We start from the raw sequence: 16,080 nt of genomic DNA on the forward strand, positions 1-16,080 counted from the left end.
TGGGTGTGGAATGACGGGTGCACGATGAAAGAAATCTGATGTACAGCATTTTGCCGATTGCCTCTCCCGTTGTGCATATACTTTGTCTCCCGTTGTGCATATACTTTGGTGCGATGAGGGGGTTATGAGGGGGTGAGGAATGGGGGGTCCACCCCGATTGGCACCCTGCGGGCTTTCGCACCCTGCGGGCTTTCGCATCCTTGGGGCTTATTACACACCCCTCTCGTGGCCGGCGTCGGAGGGGTCAGAGAGGGCGTGCGGGGGGTGTGCCGAAGGGGGTATTCCTAGCTCGCCATCCGAATCACCCAGGCGGCGCCAACGATGGGGTTTTCTAGTCAGGTTCCGGCAGACCTACTTGAGCTGAGCGCCGGTCGTGTTCATCTCTTTATTCTGCTTGCTGTGCTGGGGCGCGCGCTGCTTTGTTTGCTCGTTGTCTGAGTCGTTTTTGCCAGAAGCGGACTTGGACCCCCCCGATGCCACCAATCACCGCCCCCACCTGACGCCCCAACTGGAGCAGACCTTGATCCGCCGGTCGGACCACAGGCGCCGGTTGAGCCGGTGCGCTGCTTCGACCGCCTCCAGACGTCCGATCCTCTTGGCGCCCTCTGCCTGCCCCCCATCGTCTTGCTTCTTACAGTTGGACCTTGATGCTTTGGGCAGGCCTCTGTGGAGGCTCTGCTTTGGGCAGCTTCTGCTTTGGGCATGAGGCTCTCTGCCTGGACTGGTGATGCCGTGTGCGGGGCGCCTATGAGCCGGGGGGTCAAACACCCGGATCGATCATCGTATTCAGTGCCCATTGCAGCTTCTGCCATGCTCACCATGCTCCTCGAAATCCCATCATCGATGCGTTGGTCTCTTCTTGGCACTGCACAATACCATGTACACAGCGCCAATAGACAATGGACAATGGACAATAGCCACCAGCCTCAGCCATGCCCATGTCCACGGCCACGCCCATGGCGACAGAGACGAAGGGGGCGACGTACTTTAGCGAGAAACTATCCTCCCCGATGCATCCAGATGAAGTCCCACATGGGAAGATACTTTACACTTCCACGACCCTAGTCATGGTCATGGTAGCATCCTCACCCTCTCTCTCACTCTCGCTTTCGCTTCTATCCACCCCTGACAACCCAGACCCTTTGCCCTTCCCACATTCCAGACCCCAGCCCAACCATCTCACCGGCTTTGCTGGCCTTGCATCTTGCCTCGCCACGCCTCACCTCACCGAGCCCATCTGTCGTGCCTCCCCCTTCCGTGCATGCCGTTCGTGCAGCTGTCTGCAGTCTTGTCGTTGCCGAAAGAAAAGGCAGATTTAGAAAGGAGTTGCAGAAGCTGAGCCCCCGACGCCGAAAGCACACCACATCACCTCATCATCTCCTCAGGGTCTCGACCGCACGGGACGGCTGTCTATCGACGACGACATCAGAACTATTCACCATCAGCTTGCCACGAGCTTTCCTCATTCACTCTGCCAAGACAGCCGCTGCCAGAAAGCAGCCACTGTTGCAGGACCACGCAGCGGTACTTCCGTCGGCGGCCCGGTCGAGAGAAGTGAGCTCGCCTCCCCAGTTGTATCAGGCCGAGGTGCGTTTTTCTGTCTAAGACGAGCGAGGAAAGCAACGAGGAAAAAGCGAGGCTCCGCGCTTTTCTTCGAAACCCCACGCACCGACTGACCCGACGGCCTGACTAGACACTGGACGAGACCGTTCGCTGCACAGCGATTTCCCTCAGCGTGTCTTGCCCGTGCAGCCCAGCTCCAGGCCCCGGCGCCCACGAGGAGGCTTGAGGCGAAGCGAGAAATCCGTGGACCCGACTTGTCGATAGTCTCGCTTTGCCTCTTTGACGCTCGGTTGCTGAGGTTGCTCGAACACACACACACCCCTGCTCGCTCTCTGCCACGTCCCCCTCCTCATCCTACCTGCTGGTGTCACTCACCAGACCCTCCTCATCCCACCTCTCGTGTCACTCATAGGGGGGTCGGCCTTCTTCCTACATCACCTCAAACCCCCTTTCACGATCCGCCTCCCCATCTTTTTTTTCCTCTTACCTTTGCTATTATTGTTCTTTGTTTCTGGGAGGGCAGACCTGACACGTTTTTGTTTTGGATAGTCTGGATTTTCTTCCATCTCATCATCCTTACGCCCCCCCCTCCTTCTCCCCGACCTCCCCGACACCATCACCAGTTCTACCGACGCTCGTTTCGGTTTGATACCCTCTCTCGCCTCGTCGGCGATTTTGCCAGGTCACGTCATCGCCGCATCGGTGTGTTGTCTGGTTCTCGCCCCATTCACAAGCCCTTCACAAGCCCTTCACAAGAGGGCCCTCTCGAGAGGTAGCCCCCTCCTTCACAAAGAGTCGTCATGGCGTCATTTTTCCAGCCCGGGTTCAACGACCCTGCCATTGAAGGCTGCGAGCGCAGCTCGCGCTTCGAGGTGCTCTGCAACAGCATCTTGCCGGCAGACAGGCGGTTCGCGCAGTGGCATCAGGTCCTCGACGTGACGGTCGGTGTGACGGCCATTGTCATCCCCATCCTCCTCTTCCTCCTCTACCGAGTAGCGCGGCCCAAGCACGATGCCGCTGCTCGATCCAAGTAGGTCCTCTCCCATGGGCCAGAGATGGGTCCTCTCCCATGGGCCATCTTGTGATGCACATCTTGTGATGCACATCTTCTAGGTTCTGGTTACTGACTGACACGACCAGACACGCAAGATACTCCCGCGATGTCAGCAGGCCAGTATCCGAACACCAAGGCCCGGCGCCGTCGTTCCGGGCCACCAAGACGTTCCGTGTCTTGGATGACTTTACTGACCTCCCCATCTCCGGGGACACGCAGCCGTACGACCTCGTCGTCGTGCCGCTGCGCAGCCAAGCCGCGCCGCCGCCCTCCCACGCCCACGGCGGCGGCCTCGCGAGCTCGGCGTCGTCGCTGCGCTCGAGCCGCAGCGTGCCGGCCAAGATGAGCCTCGCGCGCGTCGACGTCGACAGCTTCAGCGACGAGGACCTCACGTCGCCGCAGCTCGAAGCGACGGCGGCGCGGCTGCACGAGGCCTACATGGAGCAGACGCTCGCGGGCTTCGCCGTCCGCTGCTCGTCCCACACCGAGGCGGCCAAGGTCGAGCGGCTGCTCGAGGCCCTGCACGCGCGCAAGCTGCCGGCGCTGCTGCTCTGCCACCACGACTTTGCCGGCCTCGACGCGCTGAGCTTCTTCCACGCCTCGGGCCTCATCATGGAGAACGCCTGCATCCTGCGCGACGGCACGCGCCGCGACTACTTCATCGCCCGCCGCCTGCGCGACACCATGACCCGCTGCACCGCCGAGCGCGAGGACCGCCCCGAGTTCTTCGTCGCCTTTCTCGACCAGTGGGACGTGCGGCCGCATCCCTCGGTCGTCAAGCGCGCCGTCAAGATTGCCGAGCACTTTGGCGCCGTCATTGAGCATGGCCCCTCGGATGTGGCCATGGGCGCCAGCCCCGTCGTCGCCAGCGCGTCTCGCACCATTGGGGGGTTCGAGTATCTTCGCCGCGCCGAGATCATCCAGGTACGTTCTGTGCTTCACCCTGTTTCTCCTGTGGCTCCTGTTGCTCCTGTTGCTTTGGCCCGTTGCTTGGCCTGTTGTGAGGGTTCGATTTTGGCTCTGCCCACCGTTCCCTGAATCCCGAGTTCCATGTTCCCCTGCTGCATATGCATATGCACCCGACGTTGCATTCTTTCGTCCCCTCCCCGCACTCCTCTATTTCTGTCTCTAGCCCGGGGGCTTTCTGGCTTTCTGGCTTTCTGGCTTTCTGGCTTTCTGGCTTTCTGGCTTTCTGGCTTTCTGGCTTTCTGGCTTTCTGGCTTTCTGGCTTTCTGGCTTTCTGGCTTTCTGGCTTTCTGGCTTTCTGGCTTTCTGGCTTTCTGGCTTTCTGGCTTTCTGGCTTTCTGGCTTTCTGGCTTTCTGGCTTTCTGGCTTTCTGGCTTTCTGGCTTTCTGGCTTTCTGGCTTTCTGGCTTTCTGGCTTTCTGGCTTTCTGGCTTTCTGGCTTTCTGGCTTTCTGGCTTTCTGGCTTTCTGGCTTTCTGGCTTTCTGGCCTCTGGCCTCTGGCCTCTGGCCTCTGGCCTTTCGGGGCCTTCCTACGTGGCCATCTGCCACTGTTACCGTCACCACGTGCCGTCACCCCTGTCGTGCTTCTCATGCTTTCTCGTCGCATCAGCCTATACCCACTATCACGAAAGCCTGAGCACCGACTGACTTCTCCCTGCAGCTCCAATCTGTCTGGACCGCCGAGGCCCGCAGGGTTTCGGTGCCCAGGGGTCACGGAAAGGAGGCAGAAGCTTCCGACGTGGCCACCCTCCCCCTGGACGACCTGAGCACCGTCATGCCCGGCACGGCGGAGCTGCTGCAGGCCAAGGCGCTGCCGCAGGAGCTGAGCCGGATCCAGGACGAGGTGGCCGCCCTCCGCGCGCCGCCGCGCTACCTCGACGCCCTCGTCGACGGCGACGAGGCCATGGCCGCCGCCGCCGCCCTGTTCTGGGACACGGACCGCGACGGCACCGTGCTGTCGAGCCGCGGCGCCTTCCCCCCTCGGGTCCCGAGCCGCGCATCGAGCACCACGATGCCGTCGTCGAGACCCAGGTGCACCTCGCCAAGCTGCGCATGCTGCACACGATTGAGGGCGTCGAGGAGCAGGCGCTGCTGGCCTCGCTCAAGGCCCTCGCCGCGCACCCGTCGTGCGACCTGCGCGTGCACGACCTCGTCAAGGGCCTCGTGTCGCGCGACATTCGCGTCTTCAAGGGCCTCGCCACGGGGTTCCGCTGCGCCGAGGGCGAGGCCCTCTTCTGGGGCGTCGCCAAGCGTCGCGGCGCCGGCGACGCCGAGGACTCGGTCGACATTTTCCTCTCGCAAAAGGCGCCCCAGGACGCCTCGGTCGTGCTGCACACCTGGCTCGCCCACTGCGGACGCCCGCGCGTCGAGCGCTTCGAGCAGGAGCTTCTGCTCGAGCAGGTCGTCGGCCTCGAGGACGCGAGCGGCTGCGGTCTGCCGACGAGTCTGCGCACCGCCGTCGACCGGGCCACGGTCGCCGAGCTCCTCGTGCTGCGCCAGCGGCTGCGGGCGTCGCGCTCTGCTGCGACGAGGGATGAGGAGCCTCATGCCCTGGAAGAGGGCATCCAGCGGTACTGCCGGTCGAGTCTCATCGCCGACACAACCAAGACGTTCTGGACCAGCACGTGCGCGCGCAAGGTCCTCGACCGCACCATGTCCATGCGCGACCTCCTCCGGCTGCGTCTCGAGCACCACACTCGCCAGGGTGCCACCGAGCTGCCTGCCCTTGACGACCTCGAGCGCCTGTATGACATGGTCGATGAGGCTGTCGAAAAGTCGCTCTTCTATGGCCGTCGCGAGCTCATGAACGTCGTCATCAAGGCTCTCCTCGACTGCTATGAGCCCACGGCCGAGCAGGGCAAGGCGGTCGACGTCAATGCTGACCTGTTCGCCCTCATCTTCTTCAGCGTTCTCCGCCGCTCTGCTTTCGAGGATGTGTACCTCGAGGCCACCGATCGCTGCCCTCTCTTCCTGTCGCAGCCTGACCAGGCGGCCGTCTTCTCGGAGCTCTGGATCCTCGGCTCCCAGTGCGAGAACTACTTTGGCCTGCCTCCGCGGGACATCGGCGTCGTCATTTACGACCGCTACAACCGGTTCCTCGCCGGGCGGCCGCCCACGGCTGCGGATCGCAAGAACAACGAGATCATGACCATGTACTCGAGCACCGACGCCGTGCCGCTGCCCGAGGCCGAGGCGACGGCCGCCACCATCGAGGCCGCCGAGGAGGCGCAGGCTCGCCTGACCCCCCACGAGTGGGTGCAGGTGTGGAAGAAGCGCATCGCGGCCGCCAGCGCCATGTCCATCTTCTGTCTGCCGGCCATCATCGACGTGCTGCTGCTGACGCTCGTGGGCCGCGGTCTCTTCATGACGGCCTTTATGCGGCCCGACCACGTCGAGGCCGCCGGCTACGCGCTGCTCACGTCGCTTCTGCTGACGGCCGGCGTCACGGGCTGGGTCGGCAGCACGGGCAACTATTACCTGCCGCACTACGCCTACGACAACATGATCTACTTCCACGTGCAGCGGCTGTCGGGCGGCTTCGTGCTGGCGCTGCTCGTCTCCCTCTGCGGCATCGTCGGCTTTGGCCTGCGCCAGTCGGTGGGCGCCGGCTTCGTCTTCGCCGCCTACCTCCTCAGCGTGTCGACCTACCTCAACCTGCTCGGCGTCATGAGCACCATGCACCAGAACGGCAGCCCGCTGTCGTCGGGCCGCAACACGTTCCTGCAGACGCTGCCCGTCCTCTTCATCTCGCCCATCCTGTCGACCTTTGTCAACGGCCACGACCTCGAGATCTACCTGCCCGTCATGTACGGCTTCCTCCTCGTGTCGCTGTACCGCTACCGGCGCATCTGCTACGAGTGGTCGACCTGGATGCAGCACGTGCCCGTCCTGTCGGCGCCCGAGATTGAAAAGTGGTACACCGCCAAGATGGACCCCGACGACGACTCGGACGACGAGAAGGGCGCGCCCAAAAAGTCAAAGGCCGCCGAGGATGCCCAGGCGGCCTTCACGGCCGCCGTCCTCGCCTTCACGCGCCACGGCAAGGCGGCCAAGACGGGCGACGACGCGAGCGACCCCCTCGTCGTCCAGGTCGCCAAGGGCCTGCCCTACGTCGACTGGCTCTTCAAAAAGGCCGGCCAGGGCGGCGACATCCCCCCTCTCTTCACGACGGCCTGGTTCACCAAGCTCGGCGACGCCATCCACCAGCAGCGCCAGCTGTCGCGCGGCCTCAAGGACCACAACGTCATGATCCTCTTCCGCATGGCGCGCTACGACCTCGGCCAGAACCTCGGCCTCTTCCTCGTCGCGCTGCTCGACCGCTGGATCATGATGGTCATGAGCGCCCGGCGTCCCTACCCGAGCATCTACACCGACGACCGCGCCCGCTACGGCTTCTGCTTCACCATCATCTACTTCTGCCTCGGCGCCATGACCCTCGACACGGCCCTCTACAAGTACTGGGGCGTCCGCGACAAGCTGTCCGAGGAGAAGCTGCGCGACCTCGAGCACGCCAAGCGCGTCGCCGACGAGGCCGAGACGCAGCGCAAGGCCGCCCTCGGCAGGGCCTGGGTCGACATTATGGGCAAGCTGCTCGTCGTCTTTGGCCTCGCCACCCTGTGCCTGTGGCTGCTCGTCGACAGCAAGGAGACGACCATCCTCTACTACTGCTACATCTTTGGCTACACCTGCGCCCTCATCTTCCAGTTCAACCGGTGCTTCACCACCAATGTCCGCGTCCACGTCACCATCATCATCTGCTCGGCCCTCGTCGGCTTCGTCCTCGGCTGCCTGCTCCACGCCCTGCCCCAGACGGCCGGCTTCCTCTACACCGACGTCATCTGCCAGAACCTGGCCGGCGCCCTCGCCGCCGCCGGCACGTCGCTCTTCACCTGGAAGGACTGGACGGCGGCGCCCGTGCTGGCGGCGTCGCGCGGCGCCGACGCCTACGACGAGCCGTCCGTGACCCTGCAGCGCACCATGATGGCGAGCCTCGACGACCAGGCCACGCCGACGCTGTTCGTGGGCGACCTCCCGGCGAGCTTCACCGAGGCGACCGTCAACTTTGAGGACGGCACCGGCCTCGCCAACAAGATGCACGAGGTGCTGCAGCGGACGGTCGCCGAGCCCAACGAGACGGCGCGCGAGGCGGCGCCGTGGTCGGCCAACCTGCTCGAGACGGCCCTCGACATGTGGACGTCCGGCCGCCTGACGGCCGCCGTCCTCAGCCGACAGCACTTTAGCGATGCCGGCCTCGACGACTGCCACTCGCTGAGCTACACCGACCGCGGCGTCCTCCACGTCGCCGTCTGCTTCACCGGCGAGACGGAGCGCCGCCTGCCCGCGTGGCAGCCCCTGCTGGCCAACGTCGTCTGCGAGGCCCTCCTCTACCACGTCGCCGCCACGGAGCTCCGTCTGCCCGCGGCCCAGGCCGTCCAGGCCGAGCACATGCTCCACGGCACCACGGCGCTGTCCAAGAGGCTCGAGTCGGAGCTGTGGCCCGAGCACGCGTCGAGCCTCCTGCTGCTCGCGCGCAAGACCAAGATGAACCTCATGGAGCACCTCTGCCTCGACGTCGACGTCGACGCGCAGTGGGAGACGATGCCGCCCTCTGTGCGCGAGGCCATCCTCGACCGCATCGACGGCGAGCCGACCGTCATGTCCTCCGAGCTCGTCGACTGGGCGGCGGCCCACAACGTCCATCTCCAGACGGCCGACTTCCACGTCGCGCTGACGCTCCAGGTCCAGGCCGCGTGCCGCGACCGTCTGCAGCAGATGATGCTGCTGCCGTCGCAGGATCTCGTCCTCGCGGCCCAGGACTCGCCGGCCGAGCTGTACCCCGTCGTCATCCGCCGTGGCAAGAACCATCGCGGCCTGTTCCAGGCCATCTGGCGCGGCTTCGTGCGCGTGCCGGCGCTCGTCGTCAAGTGGATCGCCATCATCTCGGGCGCCGGCTCCAACATGGAGCGCGAGCTCTTCTACTGCCTGCAGAACGTGCGCTTCCGCGGCCCCCTGCTGCGCGTCATCCTGCTCGTCCTCAAGGCCTGCTGGCTGCTCAAGAACCTCTGGGTCTACTGGCTCATCGTCTACCACCGCCCCACGCTCGTCAAGCTGACGAGGCTCGCCAAGAAGGGCGCCCGCCGCAAGATTGTCAACAACACCGTCGTCGTCGAGCTCACGCGCGCCTTCCAGACGGGCTTCGCCTCGGCCGGCGACGAGCATGACGACGACGACGGCATGTCGCTCGCCGTCTACAACGGCCAGCTCACCGAGGTGCCCGACAAGGGCGCGCCGCTGTTCACGACCAAGTACGACGCCAAGTTCCGCCTCGTCAGCCGCCACGACACGGGCGCCGGCACGGCGACGTACCACTACGACCCGGCGAGCAGCTCGCGCCGGCCCGAGACCAAGGAGCACGTCCACAAGGACTACCGCAGCGTCGGCTACTACGACAAGTACGGCCGCATCGTGCGCGGCACCGTCACCGTCGACGGCGTCGACTTTGCCTTTCAGTACTTTTACAAGTCGAGCCCCAAGGGCAGCGCCGCCATGCTCCACGCGCGCTTCCGCCTCGCCGGCACCGGCGACTCGCTGTCCATCTACTGGGGCACGCCCGTCGACCGCAACGACATGACCTGGGTGCCGTCCAAGTTCATCGGCCTCATCGTCAAGAAGATTGCCGGCCGCACCTACACGACCGAGTACGACTACTCGCACCGCCGCGACCCCGTCATCACCACCTTTCTCGAGGAGGACGACGGCCGCCGCACCGCCCTGACGCACACGCCGGCCCTCTTCGCCAGCGAGGCCGTGCTGCTGGCGCTGCCCCGGGACCACGCCTTTGACGCCGACGACCTGCTCGTCTACCACAGCCCGCTGCAGATCCGCCAGATGCTCCGCTGCGCCCGGAACAAGATGCCCAGCCTGCTGTCGCGTCTCAACCCCCGCAGCTGGCTCGGCCAGTGGAACGTCCGCGTCTACAAGCCCGTGCCGACCTGGCGCATCCGCACCGAGCTCTGGGGCAAGTGGCTCAAGACCAACGACCTCGACGCCGTCACGGCCTGCTGGGTCGACGAGCTCGTGCTGCGCGAGGAGCCGCTGCTCAAGGAGTACTGGCGCGCGCGCGACAGCGGCCGTCTCGAGGATGCGCTCCGCGTCCTCGACGCCAACGTCGACCAGATCGTCTCGGCCATCGACATTGAGACGGACGTGTCCGAGGTGACGCTGCTGTCCATCAAGACGGCCGACCTCTACGTCATGGGCCTCGGCAAGGACGCCAACCCCGTGACGACGCGCCCGCAGGACTGCTACAGCGACACCAAGGACCGCATCTCCGTCATCTTCAACGACATTGGCTGCTGGCCCATGGCGCCCGGCGGCGTGTCCAACTGCCGCCGCGACCTCGTCAACGGCCACAGCACCATCCGCAACCACGTGCTCGCCGAGTGCGCCAACGACTACGGCGTGCCGCGCTTCCAGATCGAGAAGAACGTCCAGTCGCTCAAGCTGCTGCCGCTCTGGGGCCTCGACGGCGGCACGGCCAACCACGGCATCATCGACGACCTGCTCGAGTCCGAGGTGGACGAAAAGGTCGACGACACCGAGGTGCAGCGTGACATTGTCGAGACGTTCATCCCGCTGCTCACGACCTTCGTCAAGGGCGCGCGCACCAAGCGCCTCTCGCGGTCGCACCTCGTCCGCCTCAGCAACGCCATGCTCTCCATGGCCAAGTACTACGAGCACAAGGACTACACCAAGACGTGGAAGGCGCCCGAGGTCGAGCAGGCCTGGATCGCCGCCTGGCTGATGCCGTACGACGACGACGCCAACGTCGCGGCGCCGTCCGAGTGCTTCGACATTGCGCGCCCCAGCATGTTCGATTTCCGCCAGTCGCTCAACATCTACCTCGCCTACTTCTTCATCTTCGCCGTCGGCGTGCCGCAGAGCTGCCCGCGCGTCTTCCAGAGCACCCACCACGGCATCAGCTCGCTCTTCGGCATGGTCCTCAAGTACCGCCGCGGCGTGACCTTTGGCATCTGGGACCACGCCATCCTCTGGCGCGAGTGCTGCCTCAACATCTCGCCCGCCCAGTCCGAGCTGCCCGTGTCCGTCCAGTCCATGCTGCTGGCCGGCATCGGCCTGGCCACGCGCCTCGCCTACTTCCACACCGACGTCGTCATGCCGTGCGCCTCCCTCTTCAACCCCATGTGGGAGGCCGAGATTGGCACCGACGGCGCCCGCCTCTGCAGCCGCAACGGCTTCCGCCGCAAGATCGACCCCATCGTCAACGGCATCTCCAACATGGACGCCTACAACCCCGTCGACAAGATCCGCACCGACACCCCCACCGTCGTCATGCTGTCCAACGTCCAGATGATCAAGGGCGTCAAGGCCGCCATCCAGGCCGCCGACATCATCATCAACCGCTTCGGCTTCACCGACTACAAGCTCGTCGTCTACGGCGCCAAGGACCGCCAGCCGTCCTACGCCCTCGAGATGGAGAAGCTCATCGTCGACGCCAAGCTGGCCAACCACGTCGTGCTCGCCGGCTTCGGCAACTCCAAGGAGGTCCTCAAGGACGCCTGGCTCTTCATGAACAGCTCCATCTCCGAGGGCCTGCCGCTGGCCATCGGCGAGGCCGCCCTCGCCGGCGTGCCCATCGTCGCCACCGAGGTCGGCGCCACGGCCCTCGTGCTGACCGACCCCGACAAGACCGACCAGCGCTACGGCGAGGTCGTGCCGCCCAACGACCCCCTCGCCCTCGCCCGCGCCCAAATCAGCATGCTCGCCATGGTCGGCCCCTGGGCCCGCTTCACCGACCAGGCCGCCCTGCCGCCGGCCGAGCGGTCGCCCGTGCTCCCCGACGAGATCGCCGCCGACGACGTCGCCTGGCTGACGCGCCGCTTCTACGCCCGCGCCGAAGACCGCCGCAAGCTCGGCCTCCTCTCGCGCCAGGTCGTCCTCCACAGCTTCCACGGCAGCCGCTACCTGCGCGAGCACGAGCAGATGTACTGGATCCAGTGGCACCTCGCCCAGCAGCGCGCCGACCCGGCCCTGCGCGCCCTGCCCTACACCTTTGGCTGCATGGAGCCGCTGCGCTACGCCGAGAACGACGAGGTCGCCGCCGTCCTCGACGATGCCGTCTCCGAGAGGCCGCCAACCATCATGCTGACGCCGCGCCGCACGAGCCGCGGCGACTTTGACGTCTAGTGCTCTTCTTTTCTTTGTCCATCGTGTCCATAGCTTTCTTGTTTCTTCCTGTTTCTGTGCAAGAGCGATGCATCAGCTTCTTCCATACCCGCTGTCCGCGCAGCGTCTTTGTTTTCTGTCTGCATTATATACATGTTGCGATTTTGCTTTTTGGCGTCCAAACATACAGGAGGAGACGAGAATACCCAAGATTGGTACGCACAAGCGTTAGCCCGGCATAATGAGTAGTATTTAATAACACTTACATCTGCATCTGATTCCTGCGTGCCTGCGTCTGACCTGGACATTTGTTTTGCTATGACTTGTTGCTATGCCCCGTCAACATGGCCTGCTATTCGAAGGTGTTGATTGAGAGAAAAGACAACTCACCTCTAGTGAGCCGCTGTATTCAGTGATGATATCATTGCTCGTCAACACGATATCCCGAGCTTGTCCGGCTACACACCGAACAGGCGAAGCAACACGCCAATCTGCAACACAGTAAGACCACGTCTTCATGACCTCACACCACGCAATACCGCACAGGCTCTATCAATCATTACGCATTAAGGTCTACTTTTAATCATGCTACCAAGAGCCAACGTCACCGCCGCTCAACGAATAACGGCATCCTCGTCCCGGCGCACAACAGTCTTGTCCTCGGCCAGCGTCTGCTCGTCGGTGAGGTGGGGGTTGCGCAGGCACGCCGCAAAGGCGATCAGCGGCACGCAGAGGCAGATGCCCGTGATGCAGAGGAGGCGCTGGATGTGCTGGTACGAGGCGATAATCTCGGTGCGCACGGGGGTGCCGACGGGGTACTCGGCCAGCACGGTGAAGGGGTCGGCGTAGATGGTCTGGGCGAGCGTCTCGTTGCCAAACTGGGCCAACCTCTTGTTCAGCTCAGAGGGAAGCAGCTGGGTCCAGAAGGAGCCGGACACGGTGTTGCCAAAAGCGGAACCAATGTTATAGGTTGCGAGGTAGAGACCCGTCATGACGGCAAGGTTCTCGTGGTCCAGAGCCGTCTGCAGCGAGGCCTGTGCCGGATAGGGGAACATGCCGCCGGCGATGCCGAGGAGGACCTGGGCGCCAATGACGCCCGACGCCTGCGCGTCCGAGGGCGAGCCGCGGAAGTGGATGAGGAGGCCAAAGGCGACGAGGAAGAGCACGGTGCCGGCGACGATGAAGACCTTGAGGCGGCGGACCTTGAAGACGATGAAGCCGAGGATGAAGCCGGTGATGACCGAGACGAACGAGTAGAGCGACGTGATGCGCGTCGCGGCCGTGATGGACATGTCAAAGGCGACAATCAGCACGGTATACAGGTAGTTGCCCTGCATGTACCAGGCAAAGTTGAGGAACAGGGCGATTCCGAGGGCGCCCCAGACGCCGCGGTCGCGCATCAGGCGGAAGGGGACCAGAGGGTGCGGCGTGCGCATCTGCCACACGACAAAGACGGGGATGCAGAGGACGCCAATGACGAGAGGCGCGATGACCTTGGCCTGGGACCACTGCGACTCGAAGCCGCCGGCAATGGTCAGCGGCACGAGGATCAGGGCGAAGACGGCGATCAGGAGGATGATGCCGATGACGTCGAGGCGCCAGAAGAGGTCGACCATGCCGGCCTTGAAGCCGAGAATCTGGAACGACGTCTCGTACTGGTCGAGAAGGCCCATGCGGCGGGCGCGACGACCGACAATGGCGAGCGAGACGATGAGGGGCACGGCGCAAAAGGGGTAAATGATGCACCACATGCCGATGCCCCAGCGCCAGCTCAGGCTGCCGAGAAGGACAGGCTCCGAAATGTCGCCGCTGACCCACGTGTTGATGATGAAGGGGGTCGCGGGGATGTAGCTGAAGAGAAGACGCGAGCGGGTCGAGGTGATGTCGGCAATGATGACCATGACGAGCAGCATGATCATGGTGTAGCCAATCTGGTAGATGACGGCGCCGGCCGCGAACGTCTCGACATCGTTGGACACGGTCTCGACGATGGTGCCGACGACGTAGAACACGACAGACAGGCAGACGAGCTCGACACGACCGAAGACGTCGGCAATCTTGGCGGCCGTGGGCTGGGCCGCAGCGGCGATGACGGAGCGCAGGACGTTGACAGTGGCTAGCAGCGAGTGCGTGCGGAAAGAGGCGGTCGCGTAAGGCTGGTAGGCGTACCGAAGGGTGCCGTCGAGGCCGTAGGCGTAGGCGACGAGGAAGACGCCGAAGAAGATGAAGAGACGGTCGGTGCGGGTCATGACGCTGGAGATGGCCTCCATGCGGGCGACACCGTACGACTTTTCATCGAGGCTCTTGGGGGGCACGACACCACCGGGGCCGGAGGCCAGGACATTCTTGTCAAAGGGCGGCTGGGCGTGGATGTTGCCCTTCTCGTCGGCCTCGTGGGAGCCCGAGTTCGAGTTGGAGCGTGCGGGCGACGCAGGCGCCGCAGGATTCGATTTTTCGGTCATGGCGATGCTGTGTTGAGATTAGCAAGTGTGAAGAGCTGAGGGGACGAAATAATTCGGGCGGGAAGCCTTGGATGACGCCAAAGGTAGGCTGCCGTCGTCCATCATGGTGTGAGGGGCGTGAGCAGCAAAGTTTGGCGGGGCAGAGGGCATTGGTTGGGGATGGGACATGGCGATGGGACATGGCGGCCAGAGGCGCCAGGAGAAGGGACCAGAGGCGCCAGGAGAAGGGACCAGAGGCGCCAGGAGAAGGGACCAGAGGCGCCAGGAGAAGATGGGCGACATACCGAGGAAGATCGACTGCAGGTGAAGGCGAATCGAGAGATCGAGTCACAGCAAACAGCGAGCAATGTCAGATGCTCGGTCAGATGCTCTGTCAGATGAGGCACACCAGAAGAAAGGAAGAGAGAAGGGACGATCATCAGACGGGGCTCGCATGCGACTTATGTACGTGGAACCCAGGAAGGAACGAGTCTTGGGGCCTTCCAGGTTGCTGGGTGCTGCTTGCCGCTTCGCTGCAGAAGCTTGCCACAGAAGCTCCTCCTCTCCCCCCACCGGTTATCCTTTCCTCCTGGAGATGGAGGAGAAGTTTCTTGGGACAGAACGACCCGGACGAGGCGACGGCCAAGGATGCGCTAACGGCCCCGATGTGTCCCTGCTTCGCCATCTGGTGGGGCGCTCTTGAGTCTTGACAGTCTTGAATGCCTGTCCTTGAATGCCTCTGGTCAGGCACCGTTACTTGCAGCGAAGGGTAAGATGCAAGGCGTCGTTCAGATCTCGTCACTCGTGTTGCAGTGCTTTCTCTACCTCTCTTCTCCCTTCAACCACAACCCATCTCATCGCTTCCAGCCCGCTGAATGAATGAATGCCTGCCCAGGTGCATCGCCATCGCCGTGCTGCTCTGCAGATTTCCTCCGTCGGCCCCGATCCTGTCACAGTTTTCCCAAACCAATGGGTGCTCGGTATGAGCTCGGTGTCTCCACGCCACCCCCTGCCAGTGGCTTGATCTCTCTCCATCTGATAAGATGGAGCGGGGCCACCAAGCCCCAGCAGCCGTGATCGGACAGTGCCCGCCACTGGGGACTCGCTCCTCGCTCTTGCCTGCTTGCCTGCTAGGCCGCTCCCCACCAACGCCCAAAAGCCCCTGCCGTCAGTGGCGCGTCCACCCACGGCAGCCACTCTGCCCTGCTAGTGGATGTGCCGGCAGTGGTCTGCAGCCTTTGGCGATACCTGCCCTCAGTGAGATGCCTTCCCTCAGTGAGACGCCTTCCCCCAGCAGGCACCAGTAGGACCTACCTTACGTACGTCCTACCGGGTGGGCGAGCTTTCAGGCTTCTAGGCCTTCGAGTCTCTACAGACCATCAAAGACCAAAGATTCTGCCGATACGCCTCTATGGCAACCCAGGAAATACTTGACAGCGACAACTGTCATTCATCTTCTCGACATCAGAGGCCACTCCCTTAACGGTCCGCTTGATCGTGCAGTCTTGACAGAATCCGACAATTTCGTATCCTTAGACCCGAGCTTTAGTCGTTCCGGTTCGTCCACGTACGAGGCACTAGCAAACACCATGTACGTCTGCAGGGAGCCTTATTGCCATGATGGTACGTAAGCTTCGAGCGCAGTTCGAGAAGCTAGGCGTGGAACTAGCGGGACAAAGAGATTTCTGCAGATTTTTTTTATCAGATCAACCACGACTTCGTTCGGGCCTTGGCATATCCTTCCAGGCCTTCACCTTGGCCTCAGCGTTTTTCTCTGTGGACGACTAGCGACCCGCCCGCGCAAATTTTACCATCGGCTGCCTCTTGGCTCTGGGTTTCTCTCGCTCATCCGCTGGCGTCTCGCTCATCC

At 63.4% G+C, this 16,080-nt stretch overlaps 2 protein-coding genes across 2 annotated transcripts; one reads left to right on the forward strand and one right to left on the reverse strand.

Moving 5' to 3' along the window:
- Window positions 1-2,363: 2,363 nt before the first annotated feature.
- On the forward strand, window positions 2,364-12,011 carry VDAG_08041 (glycosyl transferase; the record flags this gene model as incomplete). Its single annotated transcript, XM_009652807.1, has 5 exons — window positions 2,364-2,593; window positions 2,704-3,541; window positions 4,244-4,534; window positions 4,588-11,789; window positions 12,002-12,011. The coding sequence occupies 5 exons, from the start codon at window positions 2,364-2,366 to the stop codon at window positions 12,009-12,011; spliced, it is 8,571 nt and encodes a 2,856-aa protein (XP_009651102.1).
- Window positions 12,012-12,383: 372 nt separating this feature from the next.
- On the reverse strand, window positions 12,384-14,598 carry VDAG_08042 (siderophore iron transporter 1; the record flags this gene model as incomplete). Its single annotated transcript, XM_009652808.1, has 2 exons — window positions 14,516-14,598; window positions 12,384-14,238 (listed from the first exon to the last, which is right to left on the reverse strand). Exon 2 carries the CDS (start codon window positions 14,229-14,231, stop codon window positions 12,384-12,386), a length of 1,848 nt encoding a protein of 615 aa, XP_009651103.1. The 5' UTR covers window positions 14,232-14,238; window positions 14,516-14,598.
- Between the last annotated feature and the right edge of the window lie 1,482 nt (window positions 14,599-16,080).

Source organism: Verticillium dahliae, genomic scaffold, assembly GCF_000150675.1.
Source record: "Verticillium dahliae VdLs.17 supercont1.18 genomic scaffold, whole genome shotgun sequence".
Lineage (NCBI taxonomy): Eukaryota > Fungi > Ascomycota > Sordariomycetes > Glomerellales > Plectosphaerellaceae > Verticillium > Verticillium dahliae.